Below are 21,859 nucleotides of genomic sequence, written 5' to 3'. Positions count from 1 at the left end.
AATCATAAAATATGAACAAAATTTCGCAACTATCTGGCAAGAGCAAGTGCTCTAAACAAAGTAGTCCAACTGTGATGAAAAATATTATTGCACGAAACAATAACAAAAATATATATTCATTTAGAGCCAGTATGAATTCAGAGTAATAGTTTTCCATTGTTCCTCTTAGTTTCTCAATCTAGAAAACAAATGTTCTTCAGCAAAAATGCATTTTTCGTCTTGGCTGAGGTATGGCAAAGAATGCGCTTTAGCTGAAGAATGACAAATAGTGCTTCTTAGTTGAGGAATGACAAAGAATGCTTCTTAGCTAAGAAATGACAAAGAATGTGTTTTAAGAATGATAAATAATGCTTCTTAGATAAAGAAAGGCGAAGAATGCATTTTAGTTGAGGAATGACAATATTTCTTAACTGAGGAATGACGAAGAGGGCGTTTTATCTCAAAAAAGATAAATAATGCTTCTTAGATAAGGAATGCCAAAGAATGTTTCAGGGATGATAAATAATGCTTCTTAGCTGAAAAATGACAAGAATGCTTCTTAGTTGAGGAATTACCAAGAATTCTTCTTAGATAAAAAATTACATGGAATTCTGCTAAGGTAAGAAATGACAAAGAATGATTCTTAGGCGGAAAATCGTGGATTTTCTTTTCTTAGATTGATACGATCGGGAGATTCGTGACTCTTGTCAAGTGTTCAAATAAGTAACTACATATATCATTAGTGTTTCAAAGGTTTAGTAGTTACTTGTATTGAAAAATTGAAATATGCTCATAGGAATGTGCATATTTGCTTTAACAATGAAAATAATTCATTGGATTGATGGATAATTGATTCATTGCTTCATAAAAATAGTTCTTATGGACTAATAATTTTTTTTTAAAAAAATTGCACATTTTGTATTTATTTAATTTATATATATCAACTTTTTCTTAATATACATCTTGATACATTTTATTATTTGTAATTAATAAAAGAAATAATTTCATTATATCTGGATACATACCAAATACATTTCACCAATTTAAATTTAAAATACGATGCACATTTTTTAAAATAAAGGAAGATAGGTGCCATAGCATAGAATAAATCAGTATGCAGTCGTTTGTCAGATAATGTGCATCATGTAATATCAGGCGCATTTGCTATACCACATTGTCGTCATATGAATGCTACAGGCTCTCACTTCCAATAACTTTTATTTTACTGTAAATGAAATATAGTAAATATATATATATATAACACCTCATTAGCATTAGATTCTTTTGGTGCTTACCTGTCCATGTATATTCAAGCAAGAGAATTCAAAACCAGAGAAAACTAGAACAATGAAGTTTGTTTTCTGATTTAAAAACCGTAATTGTAGAAGTGCTTTAAATTTTCGACGTATATCGTCAAGAGAAAAGAGTTCAAAACTCATACTTGATTCTCTCAACTGTAATGAAAAATTGAAATCAAAACGCTGCTTATTATATAACTGTATGAGGGAACCGAAAGGAGAAACTTCCATTGTTTTTTCAATTGATAGCATTATGAACTTTTCATTCAAAAAATTTTAGAAAATGCTTCCAGAATTAAGAAAACTCGATGGTATTATTGCAATTGCCATCGAAAACAATGAAAAAACATATTCCTAGTGAACTGCCCAGTGATCCGGTTTAGCTGAACGGCAGTAGTCGCTAATTGGGAAATTGAGAACTGATCTCAAATAATGCACGTTACTAGCAAAGTCCATATCCATTTTATAAAAAGCATTTGCTCATATTCGCTAGATATGGATATTGTGCACTTGTGCCTTGTACTACTCATCCTCGTACTCGAGCTACTCTGGTAGGATGCCTTGTCATTGAAAGGAATTACTTTGAAGCAGATGTAGTTAATATTCACAATTTTCTCATTTCTCCGATTTCTGTCCCGCAGGTATAATGCAACAAGACAATTCAGAACAAGTGATCCTCGACCCTAAAGAAATCGCTCGCACCTACATCCGCACTTGGTTCTTCCTGGACTTGCTGAGCTCCATCCCCTTCGACTACATCTTCCTCATCTTCAACCAGGGTTACGGAGATAATTATCAACTCTTGCATGCAGGCAGGGCGCTCAGGATACTGCGCTTTGCGAAAATGCTCTCCCTCCTGAGGTTGCTCAGGTTATCAAGGCTGGTGAGATATGTCAGTCAATGGGAAGAAGTCTATGTGAGTATGCCATCCGCTCAATCTCCTTCTCTCTCTCTCTCTCTCTCTCTCTCTCTCTCTCTCTCTCTCTCTCTCTCTCTCTCTTTCTCTCTTTCTCACTTTCACGCACCACTCCGCACACGATAGCTCACTCCGAACAATCCGTACTCTATTAACAGGTGTTTCTGTTCTGTAACTCTGTAAGTAAATGTGGAAAGAATGCCATAAAAGTGTTTCCTCCGTGGGAAAAGAATGCCATATGAGTGTAACTTCCTTACTTACGTGCCATTGCGATACCGTACAAGAAGCGTTATATCATTTGGGATAAGGATATATTAAATATCTCATATAATAAGCCCATTATACACCAGCAATGTATGTGATCCACGTAGCGTGACTTAACTTATATGAGATAATATAAATTTATAAGTTATATGTTCCGTAGTTGATGAGAGATTCCGGCTAATGTCTTGCTAATTGCCACCACTGTCTAGATATCTCACTAATTAGCCATGCCTGATTATACTAACCATACTCGCGCATGATACCATATTGGGATATTATTGGGGTAGTAATTAATTTGAAACATTAGTTATTTAAAAAAATGTCTTAGCCTCCAGGTAGCACAGAATGTTGTGCACTATTGTCTAATATTATATTATTCAATATTCAACAATATTATATAATTATTCAATATTTTATAATATTGCAAATATTTTACTATACATGAGTGCTATTGAGGTTATTTTATACATAACGGTGAAGGCCGTGGTGGCCTGGTGGTAAGGTCTTGGCTTGTGAGCCGTAGGGTTTCAGGTTCGAGACCCGATTCCACCGAAGAACCGTCGTGTAAGAGGGTCTGCTGCACGTTAAATCCGTCATGCCAAACGTCCTCCCGCTGGTGTGGTATGGTGTGGAGAGGGGTGTGCTAGCTCAGGTGTCGTCCTCGACATCTGACCACGGTTCAAAATGACGAGGTCCGTCCCAAAATAGCCCTAGTGTTGCTTTACAATGGAACGTTAATATAACTAAACTAAACTAATTAATACATAACGGTAGAAAACAGTTCGTATGGGGCTGCACACATTTCATGAATAATATTTTATAAATATTTTTCAGTATTTGTTGAGATTGTTGATTTTTCAGTATTGTCAGTCAAAATCTCACTAAATAAAATCTAATTCCTTGTTTAAAAGTCAATGTGAGTTTGACTAATTTTTTACTAGGATAGAGAAGATGGATCGTTCGACTCACGGTGATGAATGTGAAAATTTATAAATGAAATTTAAATAAAGCTTTATTCTGCAAATTAGTAGTGTTAATTGCAATAAAAAGCTTAAAATGATATTGCTTTCTTTCATAGATTTTTACAGGGAATTTCTTTTTAATAAATAAGCATTGGCAATTAAAAATAAACTTAAAAAGATTAATTTTTCTTACTAGCATACACAGTATAGTAAGGGTAAGGTAGTGAGATATTAATCATATATAGAAGTAATAGATACTTCGTTAATAATAATTTACAGATGATAATGCTCTGTAATAAGTGAGAAATCCGATTGTGTCAGTTCATGGGAAAGATATAAATGAGCATGTCTGCTTCACAGACATTCATGCTGAGTTTTGTGTGGTAATAATCTGATTTTTAACTATCTTACATGGATAAATTATCTATAAGATAACTTATCTGTTATTGATAGTGATTATCAGTATGTTGTATTATGCATCAGTTAAAGGGAAAAAGTGTATATAAATTCCACCTTTTGGGATGTTACAATTGTTATTTATAACAATTATCCAGAGAAAGGAATGCTTTTTCTTCTTACTCTGATAAATAATGTACTACAATTCTTCATTAAAATCTTGATAATGTTTAATTTCTTTTAATCATTTTTACACGAATATGTATAGCCTGATATTAATTCTTTGCCAAAATAAGTAACAGTTTTAATTTTAGAAATCCTAGCTTATTCGATAATTTGTTAAAATTTAATTCCTCAAGAACTGATTTTTTAATAAATTAAAAAGGGCAATTTTTATTTTAACTGATTTTATTTCCAGGAATTAAATTATTAAAAGCATTAATTTTGAAAATTTTGTGGACATTTATTGCACGATTACTCTAACATCCGATAGTTTCATTCTTTATTGTTATAATGAATAACTTCCATTTGCTCCAATTATAATAGTTAGTCCTGTTATTAATAATTAATATCCCATTAGGCAATTAATTTTATCTAATTTTTAGCAAGAATATATACTAATCTTTGCATGAAAAAATACTCTTTTTAGTTTTAATAGCTTCAATTATTCTTTTTAATATCAATAGTTTGTTATTTTTTTTTAATTCCGATGGCTTCCAAAAATTCAAAAGTTTTCTAATTAAAAATGCTAAAGACATAGCATTTAATTCTGATAAATTAATATTTTGTTTTCAAATAGTTATAGCATAACCTTTATTTGAAATACATAAATGACAGTCCTACATCTGTTACTGTTACTTCTTTCCAAAATAGAGAGTCGATGGGATAATAATTTCGTAGTTTTAATACTATTAATTAATTTTCTTTGAATTTTAAAAACATTTTAAAATAAAAAGTTTATTATATAAATCATGATATTTATAAATAAACACATCGCAATAGTAGTTTAATTTAAATTCCATCATAATAAGTTAGATTTCTTACCATATTGCAAATCCTGTTAACGGATTGCTCCGAATATGGTAAAGATAGATTAAGTAATGAAGGCTTTACACTCTTTTCTAATCTTTTATATAAATAATAGCTAATAAGAGATACTTGCTTCTTATCAATAAGTAAATAATTATATTTCAGTTAACGTTTTTTTTTTTTTAAATAAGATTCATGGAGAAAACCCTCATCACCCATCATCTTGGAGAGTGATCTCTCCTAAGTATTCTCTCATACTCTGTAATAAAGATATTACCCCAGAAAACACTTTACATGGCATTGACGTACAATAGTAACGAAATATTAACCTTTATAGTGAATTTAGCCTTTTTAAGGAATCTATCCTGTCATCCTTGGCGAGTTAGTTGGCGATGAATCCCTAACAAGAGTTAATAGTATCAGAAAATCGAATTTGTGTTTTTAGACGCTTTTTTCCAACAGATTGAAACAAAAATTTTATATAAAAGTGCAATTGTACCAAACCAAATTTACCAACCATACCAAATTTAATAAATTTAAGTTTTTTCATTTTCGAGTTATCGCGCTTACATGCTTCTGAAAGTACAGACCGACAGACAGTCAACCATTGATGGATTTGACTCAAACTTTTATAGATGTATACGCAATAAATGTTAAATCTGAATATCGAATTTTATCAGCTTGGCTCCTTGAGTTTTGTGGTTATCCTGTTAACATATTCGAACAGCTTGACAGACAGACTTCATTTGTATGAATTTTGTTCAAAATTTATAGAAATTTACAAATTTGGTATAACGGCTGTGTACCAAATTTCATCCGTCTATCTCAAAGTGTTTTTGAATTATCTTTGTCATAGACAGACAAATGGACATTTTCCAAAAAATGTGTTTTTCAAATACATGGATATCAAAAGCGTACAGAGTCGTCAAAATGTCGAGTTCAAATTTTTTGACGATTACTATACTTTCTCTATATAACCCCTTAAAAGGCCATTTTTTTCTTGTCATATTATGTTAAAATATTTTAGGTTTGAAATTAGAATAAGAAAAGAGATTCATTTAGCTTATCAGATAAATTTAATTTGATTAATTCATTAATTTGGTTAATTAATAATTAAGTAACAAATCAAGACACATGATTTTGTGTGAGATAAAGAACTGAAGCATCTAAGTTTCCGTCTTTCTAAAAAAATTTATCAGAACTTATTGCAACCTACATAATTTCATACAAAGATTGATAAATTTGTGGGAAGCATACTTCCCACGGCCCTAGAAAGGGTTAATATAGTTTAATAATTTTTTGTATAACAACTATGCAGCGTTAGTTTATCTCTTAATTCATATATTTAACCGATTCTTTAAATTTAGGAAAGGAAATATCGCAGAAAACAACTAGTTTTCAAGTAAGGAATGGCTGATTATATTGAAGATTAAATAATAATAATTGACAAATATTTGTTTATAATTAAGTATTTGTTTATATTAATTTAGGTAAATCATGCCATATACCATCTTTTTATAAATAATTTTTCACATATGTTCTTTAATTCTTTATTCCTTTATAATTCATCTTGAATATGATTGATATGATAAAGCTATAATTATTACCAAATTTTCATAATGATATAGTAATAATAAACTTCACAATAATTTAATTCCGTGTTCTCAATAACAAATATTCAGACACTCATGAGTCATCAAAGACTTCATATATACTCTTTAGAAAAAATTGTGCTGAGTGATTTCGTGAAATGCTGACGATGTTAAAGATAATTTTGAGCAACTCTTTTATCATCCGTTACTCACATATTCCTTTGAGTGCCAAACGGGAGTTTGTGAAAACTTCATGTATTTACTCTCAGAGCAATTCAAGAAGCAACTACAGAAACCGCGCAGAATAAGATTCAAGTTTGAATTAGAAGAGTTTGACTCATTTGGAGACTTCAGTAGAAGACTTTAAACAAAAGATTCTAGTTCAGAATTATTTAAATTAGGGCAGTTGAAATAGAAGGGATCTGTAAGTAATGGCAGATGTGTATCCATGTTTTCCTTCAATTGTAAACAAGAATGTTTGTTGGCAGATAATTAAATAGAAAGGACAATTTTATTGGAGAAGTTTCTAGGAAAATGTCTCGATCCAATCTTTGATTTCAAGCTGCTGTTTATGACATTATTTCTTATGTTCTATGATGAGTTCGGTGTTCTTTTTAATTATAATGCTTTATTTTGTGGAATTTGAATTTTCTTTATGTACATTCTGGGAGTAACCCCTCAGACCTAGGATAGGTAATTCGGAACAGGACAATTATCTGTTTACATATCAGGACTTTATTTTAAAATGAGATCAGGAAATGCATGCCAATGAAACGAAAAATTCAATATAATTAGTTCCAAAATTAATTAGAATTGTAAATTTTTTTATCGTTAAGACGGTTGCGTAAGGTTCAAAAGAAAATTGGCCATTTCAATACCTAAGCTTATTTAACTCATATCCTGTATTTTCGAATATATTTTCAAATTTACGTACTTTATTTCTTCTATTTATGACTTATTATTGCATGTATCTTTTTATTTACATGTATTACTTCTTATGCATATTATATCATGATTAACGTAACGAAGGTCAAACACTCATTAAACCAACATAAAAGTTCTCCCTTCAATCTACGGCATATACACATAATTTGAAGTGGGTGTTTTTTTAAACTTCGTGGTATATTTAATAAAACTGAATAAGCATTTAAGAGCTCAAGCTATTTGGTCGGTTGAATCCGAAAAGAAACTGATATGAATTGACTTTATGATGTCAAAAATCGAATACCAAAATTTCTTTTAACTAGCTCCTTACGTTGATCACATATTCATATAAATGTTAATCAAAAGACGTAATTCGAAAATTCAAATATTTGTCAGATTCGATTCAAAATTTGATACATATGCTACGCTAATGATAAAGCCATATACAAATATTTCATTAATCTAGCACATTTTATTTTAAAATTATCAAGTTTACGTGTTCTGGACGGACGGATACAGCAACTTCCCCTCCGCAGATTTCATTGACGTTTTCATATTAATTGGCAATTTTCATATAGAGAAACCTCCTTCACTAAATTCCATTTCTTAAACTATCCTCTTTTGGGGAGGGGGAGGAGAGCTAAATTGCTCACAGATAGAAAGACACTATTTCGAAAATTATTTTTCAGTCCCAGGAAGACTTTAAACTGGAGATCTATCAAAATTTCTACATGAGATTTTTGTCGATTATATTTCATTTATAAGATACATTCATAATCATTTTCTTAATTCATTTCTACATGAAATTTTTGTTGATCTATACTTCATCATTTACGAGAAGAAATACAGATACCCAATATAGATAAAATACTCGAAATTGTAAAAAAATATTCTTTGATGGTTCGTTAAATAATGAATGTATCCAAACTACCAATTGAATATTTTTCTATCCCCAATCATCGACGCACTTAACATTGAATCTTTTTCCCCAGATGAAAAATGAAGTCCAATATTAAATCCTGCTCTTACTGGACCTTTAATGAAACGAATCTCCTGTAGAGCATACATTCTGATGCACCTTAGTTGAAGGAGGGGCTTCAGGAACCCATCCTTAGAAAAATGAGTCACGTGATAAATTTTCCGGCCTTAAACAAAACGCGGGGAGTCCATCAGGGCCCTCCGCATGGCCGCTCATCAATTATCCCCCTCATGAAACATGTCCCGTGAAATTGATTGGCCCTTCAAGGCTGAAATTTTCGGTAAGGCATAAAACTTTATTCTGCCACGACCGCCATAGAGAGCATGACGTTAGCGATGTAATGACAAAGCTCGTTAATCAAAAATGTATTAAACTGCGTTAAAAGGAGCAGATTCCGAGTTAAACTTTGGATCTACGATGAAAAACCGCTTCGTAAATTTTAAAGCATTTAAAATGTTTATCCACTGAAAAGTTGGTGGAAGATGTTTGTATTTTGATTTCGAGAACAATTTTCATGCATATTTTTTTTCTTCTTTGTTTTATATCTCCGGACACAGCTGATCCTCATTGTTTTTATGTTGTTGGTTTTTTGTTGTTGTTGTTTATAAAATTGAAAGAAATTTTGCATTATTATTTATATGAAAAATAATATATCTGATTATGTTTAATAAACAATTTTCAGAAATACTTTTTATTTCATCGCTAGAGGGCTTTCGTCCCCTTTTCGCTTTCGCTTGCAAACCCCGATGTTGTCCAATAAAGCAAGCGATGTCCGTCAGTTCTAGTTAGCAAGTTCAATGCTGTAAGCTTAATTTTTTCGTGATTAGAACATGAAACCAACCGGCCTACTTCCGATTCAAAACTCGAGACCCCACGATGAGAACATGCTTTGTTTATATCTGTATAAATAATGAATCAATTTTTCAGATTTTGAAACCAACTTAGCAGCTTCACGATCAGTTTTTCTTTTCAAATTGCCAAATTTTTGCTCGGTATTCCTTCGCAGTTTTTTCTTTATCTGATATCGCCGAATGTCTCATTACTGTTTTAAAAACAATGTAGAGCTAATATGTGCACTGCTTAGATATTCAGACTATAGCTAGCCAAGAGACGAAAAAATTCCGTTACTCAAGAAAGCTATTCATCAGTATTTTCACAAACGGTGCGTCTAAAAATAGAAATAACAAATAACATTGTTTTAAACTCATTTTCTATTAGTGTAGCGTTAACTAAAGCTTTACTTTTTCTTTTTTCACCACTTTAATAAATCCTTACTATGACTTAATAATAATTTTCATTAAATATTTCGAACAATACTGGAAAAACAAACTTCATATGACATGGGACAGGAGACTCGCTATCTACCAATCACAAAGCGAGTAAAACACAATGTTTACATTAAAAAAAACTTTTATATAATAGATAAATATAACAGAAAGTATGATATTCCTAATTTTAGTGTAATTATTTTAAGATGTTTTAAATTTTAAGTGAAATTTAATTAAGTGGTTTAAGTAAAATGTTTAGTTATAATTCATATTCCTTATTTTATTTAAAATTAATAATATGATGGGAAATAGGATTAATAGCAGATCATTAATAATGGAATTAATTCATTAAATAATCTAAGCAAAGCATTCTTTGTGTCAATCTGCTTTATTTGTAATTAATAAACTTAGAGAAATGTACCTTAGGTGGCGCTATGAGATAAGTATAGATTTAAAGCTCACGAATCTCAAATACTAGGCAATCTTTTAGGGAATCGGATTTAAAACATTTCGTCTTCTATTTCCAAAGTCGAAACGAATCACAAATCATGGCTTCAAGTATGTAATTAAACTCGATCAAAAAATTTCACAGCCTACGCCGTATCACTCATTCACGGAATTGTTAGCGCAAATTAAAATTATCGCATTCATATCGCCTTATAACAATCCTGCCCAGATGTTTCATAGCAACTCATATCATTCACATTCTTTTTATATTTTTTTCAGATAAATTTATATCTCAATATCTGCAGGTTCAAAACACTTAAAATTAAAGCATCATTCAAGCCACCTTAAAAAGCTTACGCCGGAATAATCCCAAACGGGAAACATTCCTGGGCAAGCATTTTTCCAAAGACTTTAAGACCTCTGCCACCCCTCCCCCCCCCTCGTTCCTCACACCCTCTTTCTTCTTGCCGACTTGGATGGGGCTTAGCAATGACGACGTCGAGACAACACACATACAGTCGTTGAGTTGCCATTGGAATATCGATGAACAGAAGGATTTGACCCCCCGCCCCTAATCCCCGCCCTCTGTCCGGCTCTAAGACGTGGAAAATCCCCTTCTCCAAAAAGGAACTGCAGCAACTTCGGCAGAGAAAGTTTCGGTATAAGTATTGGGGACCTTCTGCATAATGATTCGTCGTCTGTTACGGCCCATAGATTTTTATTCCAAACTTAAGGAGAGGAGAGAAAGCTCTTGAAGCATTAAAGTATCAATTCGATTCAGTAAATTTCACTGGATATCTCCAATGATTTGTTTTACCAATTTGAAAGGAAGCACTTCTTAAGATCTATGTAAGACTAAGATCGATCAATATAGGCAATAACAATATCAGCTTATATTGTTAATCAATAATGGTTTGCGATGACTCTAAATTTAACTAAAGAACTTTAACTGTTTTAATTACAAAAGTTCCGATCTTTGCGCCTTATTGAATGCTGTATAAAACATTCATCACTAAGTCATCCGATCGATGTTAAAAAACATTCCCCTCCGCAGATTGAAAGGCAAAGGTCTTTTCATCTAATTTTCAAATTCTTTTCAAACCTTAAATAAAAACCAAGGAAAACTGTCTGCCCAAAACATTTTCGTATACCCACCAAACAATTCCCCACCTCCGCTCCCCTTTTCCCTCAGAAAATTGTTTACTCCTTGTGAATTTAAATAATTTCAAACTATAGAAATGAAAGAAAAGTAAAAGTTTCGTTTCATTTTTTTAAAACTAGCAACATAAATTGATGATGTTAGAAATTGGGGATTGGAAAATTAGGGATTGGAAATTACTTTTTAGCCACTAACTTCTAAGATATGCAGTTATCGAAAAATTTTAAAAAGTTTTTCGTCTTTATGAGGCGCTAATTTCAATCATTTTTCTATCTTCAATATTAAAGAAGTCATAGTGAAATGAACAAATTTTATTCCCTCCCCCAGCATTTTTACTCACTTTATAGATGGTCCCCTTACAAACTCTTCCGAAGTTTTTACATTTCTAAAAACATATTACAAGCTGGTTAAAATCCAAACAAAAATTACTCTAGTTATCTTGTTTATATATATATATATATATATATATATATATATATATATATATATATATATATATATATATATATATATATATATATATATATATATATATATATATATATATATATATATATATATATATATATATATATATATATATATATATATATGGGGTGGTGAAGTACTGCTATAGGAATGCACCTAAAAGATATATTACGTCAAGAACATAACTCATCAAAACCAATAGTAAGATGGCGAGCCGGTGAAATGAAGCACAAGTCATTTACTGCTTAAATGTGACCACAATTCCGAAAGCTAAAAGGAAGCGCTTTTTATTCCGAAAGTATTGAATTGATCCTTTAATACAAGAAGTTGTTGAGAAAAATAGATTTAACATACAAATTGGCTGAATTTGAAAAAGCAAATGAGACACTGAAATTAGAAGTTTAAATTTGGTATACGAGTCAATTGGCATTCGAGGAGTATATGGTTACATACTCGAATAATTCTTACTACATTTGGAATTCGTCTTTCTGTGCCAGATTTACTTGATCATCTCTAACAGTGATTTTTGTTGAATTTTTGCTGCCCTGAGAACAAATAGGCACAAAATTAATTGTTGAATTCTTGTTCCTTTGAGAATATTTTTTTTTAATTATTCTAAAAGGTGCAAAATTAAATTTTTAAACGGTGATGCTTCCGATTCCACTTCTCTTAATTCATGTATCAATGAGCCATGGTGAAGTATAAATTCTGTACTTTCCGTTTCTTGAAAGGAATATTAGAGTGATCGTGAAGAAATACGACTTAGCAGATGGGATAAAGTTATCTTCGTGGTTGTGGTGGCTATGAGTACGAATTGTTTCCCACGTCGAGAAAGATAAATTTGAGTCTTTCCAACATCCCAGCCTTAAGCCTGCCATTCACGAGATCCATTCTTTATTAAAACAGGTCTAGAATGTGGAAACCGATCTATTTTGGCATGACGTAGAAATACGGATATTCGAACAGGGAGCTCGTCAATTAGTAAAATTCTGCAGAGAACGACCAGAGAATATTGAAGTGTATGGGAAAGAAAGGAACTTGCGGTATGAATTAATGAGATATTCCCTGAATAAGTGAGAGTAAAAAAGGTATGGTGTGGCCATCAGTATCTTTACTAAATGGATGGGCTAAGAAAATGGAATGACGCGAAATGCCACCAAGCCATTTATGTAGTGCAGAATGACAAAAAAATGACTGTCCTAATATTTTTAGGCAAAATAGGTACTGATTAAACGTAAACTTTTCTTTTAGGAATGGCTAGTGCAAATTTTATACCACATAACAGCTAAGATTTAATTATATCTCTCGAAAAGACACTTTAATATTCTATAGGTAATTTTATTCGGTTGTTTTTGTTTCTACTGTTTTAAGCTAGCTATATTAAATGTTAATGACAAGAGACAAAAATATAAAACCCAAAAAAAAGTCTATCTTCTGATGACTTAAAAAATATAATATATTCTGTGTATAGTAAACACTTTTCCCTGTTTCTCTGACATAATGCCTAAGAAAGGTATTTTGGAATTTTACCATCTACAAATCAAAAGCTAATTTGTATTTCTTCACTCTAAAACAAAGTATGAAATACTTGATTTCAGTAGGATATGTTTCAATTTAAAGATCAAACAAGCGATTCATAACATCAGTTTTATTTGCAGAACTGTTATGAAGGATGGCATAGTGGTGAAAAGTACATTAAAATAGAAATAAGGAGTATAATCCATTTATTATCGGTGTTAATCTCTTTAATGATCTGAATTTACCGCCTAATCAAAACAAAACATTTTCTGAAACAGGTTAATGCTTCGTTTTTGTATGTCGAGGATTGATTTAATGATTTAAAGCTACTTTATTAAAATCATTTTTGCCCATATATTATCAATAACCACGAATTTTCATTTTGACCATAAAGAAATATAATAACGAATTTATAATGAATCGATATTTGTTTTTAATATACTTCTTGACATGTTTCCAATTCGCAATTAACTTTCTTAATTTTTCTGTTCTGATGTAACTTCATTGCAATATATGCCACATTAAAAAAGAAAGTCTGACTATCACTTAGAAGCCAATTGAAATAGCACAAGTTACTCTACAGTTCTACCATAATTTATTTTCCAATATTGAAAAATAGCAATCAATGTTATAATGATACTGCACAATATCTTTGAGCTACTAGGTAACTTAAAACAACTTCAGTATGAAGACAACCCCTTTCTTATGGCGAACTTGCTGCTCCAAATCGTTGCGCTCGAATGACCATCGAAGGGTTATTTACTATCTCTGCGGAGAAAGGGGAGGAAAAAGTGGACACAAGATGACCCTCCGACATCGGCTTGACACTTCGTTCCGTCGAAATGACAATGCGCCCTGATGGAAGGAGGGGAGGGATTTGCCGAGTTCCACTTCCCAACCAAAAACGGCAAAACAAATCTTCGTCACCTTTGAAGGTTGCTTTGCTTTCGAACGAATTGCCATTAATCTTTTTAGTAAGAATTTTTGTTTGTGAGAAACAATTTATCAAGTTAAATGCATAATTTGTAATCTTCACTTCAGTCTACAACAAATTTTACAATTTACAATAGCTTCAGATTGTAATTTAAAAACATAATTCATGAATACTAGATTGTTCATTTGAAAAATTTTATAAGCTTCATTCATATACATTTTGCTAAAGTTGTATTTCTCATGTGACTTACTTCATTCAATAATATAAAATTTTCTAAACTAATCATGTTTGAATGGTACATTATGCTCCTATTCCATGGCGAAACGACTTGTAAATTATTTTTAAAAAATCCAGCGGTATTGTTCTTTTCACGATTTTCTCGCGTACATATTCATTGCGACATTTTATATTTAGTTATGAAGAGATTCATATTCGCATGTTCAGTGTGGTATATTTGGTATACATTTTCGACAATGGTATTCCTCACCCCGTTTTTTGTTTCAAAAATTATTACTACTCTGTTTTCCAGACTAAGCTTTTAGAGATTAATTTTGTTCTTTAGGCTTTGCAAGTTTGAATTCAGATCAAAAATTTGTCAGTTCTATCGATGTTTTATCTTCAACGTATATATTAAATGAGGTTTCTTTTTAAATGTAAAAAGAAACACTGTTAAGGCAAATAGTCTGGTTAGTTTCCCCTGAGTACGAGCAAATTCTGATATTCCTGGAAATGATTTGGTAGACAATTTTGCAAAAATTGCTGTCGATTGTGGGTAGCGTTGGTGCCATATATTTTTTCTAGAGTAATATTGTTTTGACCATATATTATCTACTGGAATAGCTCTGAGTCCATGTTACATGTGATTTAGTTCCTGCCCAGAGTTACTATTAAAGCAGTTAATAATCGGAAGATCGGATTATATTCGTCTTGCTTGCAAACTTATTGGTATAATTTCATTCAGGTAGGTGTATTAAGGTAAAATTGTTTTTCAATTCATCTTGGACAAAAAAAAAATGCAGAATTTTAATTTGATTATTTTTCATACTATCTTCAATGCTGCTAATGCATGCTGCAAAATCCTTCAAATACAGATCATTTGATTTACAGTACCAAATTTTGCATGTACTTTTTGAGTAGTAAGAATTCACTAAAAAAGATTTGTCCAAAATTTTTGGTTGATTTTCATTAGATTTGAAAATGAATCGAGATATCTAACTGTTTTCCCTCAATATCTACAAAACTTATTATTGCACAAAAATAATTTTGTTTTTTAACTTTTCATTTTTAAAAATATAAACATTATCTTATTAGTTTAACTAATTCAGTTTTCTTGTAAGATTTTTTCTCTAATTTTAAGAACTTTAAAAAGTAGTGTAAATGTATTTTTCAATGACAGTTTTCATTGGTTAATAGGTTAAAATATTTTTCTGACACTTTACATTGATATTGAATACATTTCTTTAATACAATGAATGATAGTGTTTTAATATAATAGAACTAGTCGATACACTCCCGATATTATAATATTATAATTCTTTAGAGTAGATTTTAGAATCTTTTGAATTTTTTTTACTGATATGTAAATAAATGAAAATTTAAAGGCACTAATATAATAATCCTAATATAATTTTTTTTTAAACTTTGGTAAGTGCTAGTAATCGATAATCAAAATTTAACTAATACTTGGAAGAACATATATTCAAATAAATTCTGACCCAGAATTTTTTTTTGATTTATCCCAAAAAATCACTCAACTAACCGACTTTAATTACCATTACTGTGAATTGCTACATAAAATCAGCAATTCAATTCGTTTTTTTGGGGGGTGGGGAGACAGGGATTCATTTAGGAAGTCTTGCGGTTCTTCTTTGTGGCATACAGTAAAATATAGCTTAATTATTGTAATGATTATTCCGGTGCAAATTATAGATAGTATTTGATGCTAAAAATATTCTTCAAGATTTTTTTATTTGATAAAAATAATAATGATTTTTTTCATCAATATTTTTTGCTAATGTCACTTGCAATAAAGCTTTTTTTTTCAAGTGTCATTTCTTATTTAACTTAAAAAGAAAAATAACCAAATTTTGCGATGTCTGCGGATTTTTTGAAAGGGAGAAAATGAAACTGGACTTATTTTAATGGTTATTTATATGCAGTTTTTGGGAATAAATTCAAAGCTCAGCGAAGCGAAATATTATTTATATTCAAAAATGTATAAAATAATTAAAACGACGTCTCAAGTTATGAAGAAATCAGAATTTGCTGTCAACACTTTTCTGTTTCTAATTAACTAACATCATTAAATAATTCTATGTCATTCAAGGGAATAGGATTACCAAATAAACTATAAACAAAAATAAAAATATTAGTTTAAATTCAAATCTTGGCCAGTTATATGAAAAAATTCAGTAATATTACAAATATGTCTTATAATATCAAAACAAAGTTTCAAATCAGCTTTTTGATAATAAAAAAAAAACTTAAGAAAAGGCAGTTTTTAATTTGCATAAAATATGACATCCAATTAATTAAATCCATGCATCAGAGCTCTCTTTTCTAATAATAATCATATTTAGATCAGTGTTTGAGATTATAAGGACCGAGAAAAAATAATAAAAAAATATCCTTTTTTGATGAAGCAACTGCATTAAACGATATCTCATGCAAATATCATCTTTATATTCAGATTCTCTGCATACGAAAATTGACTTTTTGAACGAGAGGGACATTTTTATGCTTCAGATAAGCAAGTCCAAAGTCATCTTCCCAAATTACAACACATAATTCAGCTAGAAAGGAGGGAAATCTTAATGCGAAACCGTGCAAAAGAAAAATTGAAAAACGTGGAGAATAGTAGAATCTGATGTTGATGTTGAAAAAGTTTTTTTTTTATGGGGGTGGGGGGGGGGTCTAATGAGTCTGCTATATGGGACGACACATTACTGCTGGTAGAAAATTCTTTTTTTTCGAGCAATAAAAAAAGAGGGGAGTATTGTAAAATGCTGGATGTCGAGCTGGCTCATTGTAGGTGTTGGTTCAATTACCCAAATTTTTCTTTTTGATCCCAGAAAGAAATGAAGTTTGCGAAAGAAGTTTCTTTTCTTTTTTTTACATGGAGAGAAAAAAGAAATGAAAGAGACTGGGTAATAATATATTCACGACTAAAACCCATTTCCTTGTCATGAAGTTCCGAATAAATTTTCGGAATGTCCCTTTAAAGTTCTAGATCCTGATAAAATGGCAATGAATTGAATCAACGCTTGATAAATTTAGTTTTAGAACTTTTTTTTTTGTCAATTGATCAAAATTAGTACTTTTTATCACTTTTTTGACAGTTTTAAATTTTGTTTGTTTTTAAATTAATACCACTTTTTTTGTCAATCAATCAATTTCGAAATTATATGAAACTGATGTAATTTTTCACATTAATTGTAGTAAAATTGTTGTGGATATTCGCAAAATATTTTTTTAAAGAAAAATCATATGAAGTAAATAGATTAGTAAATATTATAAAATATTTATAAGAATCTCAAAAGAAAGAACAAGAAACAAGTAATATATAAAAAAAATTTAAGTCAATTCCTACTTAGGACAACATTTTTTTTTATTTTAGTTACTTTTAATTAAATAATTACAATTAATATAAATATGTATATACATATGACAGAATTACAATATTAAGCGGCAAAATAGAGCTTGGCAACAAACTTGGTGACCATTTGGCGACATGGCGACTGATTTTGCGACTTTGGCGACCAAATAAAAATTACTGGACAAGTTTAATTAATTAATTAATATTTGATCAAAACTGTATTAACATCAAGTGTCATCCACTACAAGTTTTAAAAAATGTATTTGAACTTGAGTGGATGAATAAAAAGTATTTTATTAACAATTGAAAATTTGAAGAAGATATATAGAGAGAGTGTGTGAGCTAATAGTAGGAATGGAAAAAGATCTTAATGAAAGACACAAAAAAAACTATACTCGCATTTTTAACACGAATTTCTTATAAACTATACCTACATATTTTTTCTTGGAAATTTAACTGATATAATTAGCGTTGCTCGGAATGAAATACTCGTGATTTTACTTTTGAAAAAAAAACAGTTCAATCAACTAGCTTAAATACATTTATTAGAGCCTTACTTATGCTTCAATATTTGTGACCGAAATTCGAAACATTTATAGCTGATAAATATTGATAGCAGAAGTTAAAGCTATAATAACCAATTGTTGAAACGTACATAGTGTTAACACTGTAAGCGAGAAAGTGAGAAAGTGTGTGTGTGTGTGTGTGTGTGTGTGTGTGTGTGTGTGTGTGTGTGTGTGTGTGTGTGTGTGTGTGTGTGTGTGTGTGTGTGTGTGTGTGTGTGTGTGTGTGTGTGTGTGTGTGTGTTAGCATTCAACAAAGTAAATCATTAACGTAAAAGATCATTTTAAAAAAAATATTATAAAGCATCACATATAGCACAGCATAGTCTGCAGCTTAATTTTTTAAATTAAAATTAGAAAGTCTATTTCATCAATATTTTAATATTTTGTAATTTATCTAAAAGTTAGAAATGGGTCCAATTTTTTTTTTTTTTTAAATCACAAAGGAGTTGAGTTTTTTTCAAAAGTTATTAATATTTTTTAAAAACTGATACAAAATTTAATTATTGCTTGTTAGTAGTTAACATTATTAGTTCAAACAAAATATGGGTAGCTATTATTTTCAGGGAATCTCACTCTATCCTTTAAAAACAAATAGTCAAAAATTTAATCAATTTTTAATTAGCAAGCATTTTTTAAACAATTTTTAAGTCAAAGAGATATTTTTCAATATCAATAAAATAAAATGGATTTTAATTAGCGTTTCTCTTTACTATTCCTTTATTAAATTCTGTTGATTAACATATCTTGGGTGCTACCATGTTGTTTGCTGATACAATATGGAAGATGAGTAAAGAAAATCTCTTTAATTAATAAAAAAATATCTATTTAATTAGTAGTCCAGAAGCCTTTACTGGTAGATCTTTTTTATGCTACACAAGGTTTCTATCAAGAAAAAAATATTGTTGTTTCATTTTATTTATATAGATTAAAAACCCGTTTTAGAAAAAAACCATTTAATATTTTCCGTAATTATTTTATACCATTTTGAGTCATCGTCTGTTTTATAGTATTTTTTAATCAAAAAATAGTTTTCAAATGCATAACGAATATAAGGCTATGTCTCCGCACTTTCTGTAAAGAAAAATGCTTATTCTGCTCTTCAAGAAGACTATGAAATCCATGAATTTACATACTTAAAAACAGAATAAGTACAAATACCATTAAAAAAAATCAAGAAAAAAAAATTGCAAACTCTTTGGAACAAGTATTCCAAAAATGATATGAACTTCTGTGTATAGTTTTTTTCCTGGAAACGTACCAGTGCGCATATTAGAGTATCAAAACTTCGCATTACAGAAATTCCGTCAAGCGTTTTCAACTGTAAATAAAATGTTAATAGTAATTAGAATTCTAAACATTTTTCATAGGTTTCAAAAAAAAAATATCTCGAATATTAATTTGTTATTATTAAAAGGATAATTTTTTGAATTAAAATGATGTAAAATTCTATTTTGTGCTGTAGTATTTTTGGAAGATATGGTAGGAATGAGCCAAAATTTCTCTTAATTTTTAATTCGTTAAAATTTGATTCATCAATCAATCATATCAATTAAATTTTAAAATAATCTTTATTCCATCCCAAAATATAGATGCAGCCAATTTTTATAACTCTAGGTCAATCACTTCGGTCTTTAAAGTACCAATATAGACATACATTCATGTTTATTACTAGTAGAGATGGAGATATGTATTACGAAATACTAGAGAAAAGTGATATGAAAAATTCCCTATAAAATTTTTGACGAATATTTATATTTAAAAAATTAACATGCCGAATGTCACATGATTCGAATATGGTTTACATTTGCTAACTAATTAAATGATACCCTCTCTACTACAGTTAAGAGATAAGTAAGATTTAAAGCACAAAAGTTTCATGTAGTTTTATGTAAAAAATTTTTTTTGTTAATTAAATTGTTTTGAAAATTCAAGAATAGTTTCTGCATAATTATTATATCTGAAAACCAGTGTATCCATTTTAAATATTCTACTCATAAAAGTAACTACATAAACAACTATACATTTCAGACACAAACTATACTAACGTTTCAAAGAAGTTGTTACGTGAAATATCGGATAATATTAAATCTTGTTCAATCCCAATAATTGATGCTGTGATGACATAATATAACTTCTCCTAATTTGGATTTCCGAACTAATACAATATCATCAATGAATGTCCATGACATCTATTGTGCAGCATGATTCACCGAAACTTAAACTCGAATGCATGAACAGATATCTATCACTAATCACTGCTGGGTCCAATTATTACTGAATGGTTACGAAATCCATGAGTTACATTGACCATGTATCTGTCTATGTCGTAAATCTTGTGATGCAATGCTAATTGAGGACACTGCATGTGATGTCTGTACAATCTGCAGCTTTAAAACTGAATTAATTTTTTATCCTGTAATTTAAGAAAGTACATATAGTTCAAAGTAGCAAAATGTATGCTGAAAAAAAGTGCTGAGTAGTCAAAATATAGTCATAAAGAATGTATATTGAGATTTTTGTATTTCAAGGTGGTGTTTTCTTATTTAAAATATCATGATAACTATGTGGCTTTGTAAAATAAGTGGTTTCATTAGGGGATATTGAAGAAATTAATACTTGGGACGAAATCTACTAAAACAAAATAAAATTCATAAGCATATTATGAATTTACCAATATGATCATAGAAGAATATTATGTTACTGAAAACTGAGATAAGAAATTAATATATGTTGTGGAAATTTGTAGCATAAACCAGGTCATGGATATCTATAACAGTGGTTTTATTAGATTAAATTTAGGATTTCATATAACATTTTAACGAATTCTTTAACATTTAAGCTTTTAATTCTGTAATACTTAAAATTATTTTCTATAAAATCAAACCTGTATTTTTGTGATCTTTTTTATGCGATTTTTTATGCTATATATGAATTCCAAAGGTGTTAGATTATAACACCGTTGTAATGTTTTTTGTCAATGTATATATATACATTGATACAATGTGTTTGGTATGCAATGTATGTATATATCACATCAATTAATTCTACTATTCCAAAATAAAATAAATAATATATTCCAAAGATACATCAACTCTAGTATCAACAAGTGATTTTAGTGTTTTTGAACCAGTTCATCACAAGAAGGTGTGAACCAGTTCATCACAAGAAGGTTTTGGATTACAACGAGTAGTATTGAATTATGTGCATTTTGAAAATTTCGTCGTTTTTAAAATAGCTATTTAAGTTTTGAAAAAACGTTCCCGTGGGAAATTTAATTATTTATTTTATTTGGAAAGAGTTTCTCATTATTTCGTAAATCTTCGACAAATTTTCTAAGGGAGACTTTTTTTATGCGGTCCTCAGAATAAAAAAATAAATTAATATGTTGTAAAAAATTATTTTTTATATCTATGTATGAAATTTCGGAATATTTTTTGTGTGAATTCTTTCATGCGGTCTCTATCTACCGCATAAAGACAAAATTGACTATATATAAAAAACTCAAAGCTTGAGAACTCAAAAAAGCTTAAAATAAAATTTGAGGAATAGCTGTAACACATAAACT

General features: G+C 29.9%; 1 protein-coding gene across 1 annotated transcript in view; it reads left to right on the top strand.

Moving 5' to 3' along the window:
- LOC129967801 (potassium/sodium hyperpolarization-activated cyclic nucleotide-gated channel 2-like) overlaps positions 1 to 21,859 on the top strand; it is a 293,220-nt gene that overhangs the window by 128,382 nt on the left and 142,979 nt on the right. Inside the window, exon 3 of the mRNA XM_056081912.1 lies at positions 1,919 to 2,193. Within this exon, the coding sequence (XP_055937887.1) occupies positions 1,919 to 2,193 (275 nt within the window). The remainder of the gene's footprint in view (positions 1 to 1,918; positions 2,194 to 21,859) is intronic.

Source organism: Argiope bruennichi, chromosome 1 (genome assembly GCF_947563725.1).
Source record: "Argiope bruennichi chromosome 1, qqArgBrue1.1, whole genome shotgun sequence".
Lineage (NCBI taxonomy): Eukaryota > Metazoa > Arthropoda > Arachnida > Araneae > Araneidae > Argiope > Argiope bruennichi.
Note: the sequence above shows the minus strand (reverse complement) of the source record. Positions and strands in the feature narration are given on the sequence as shown.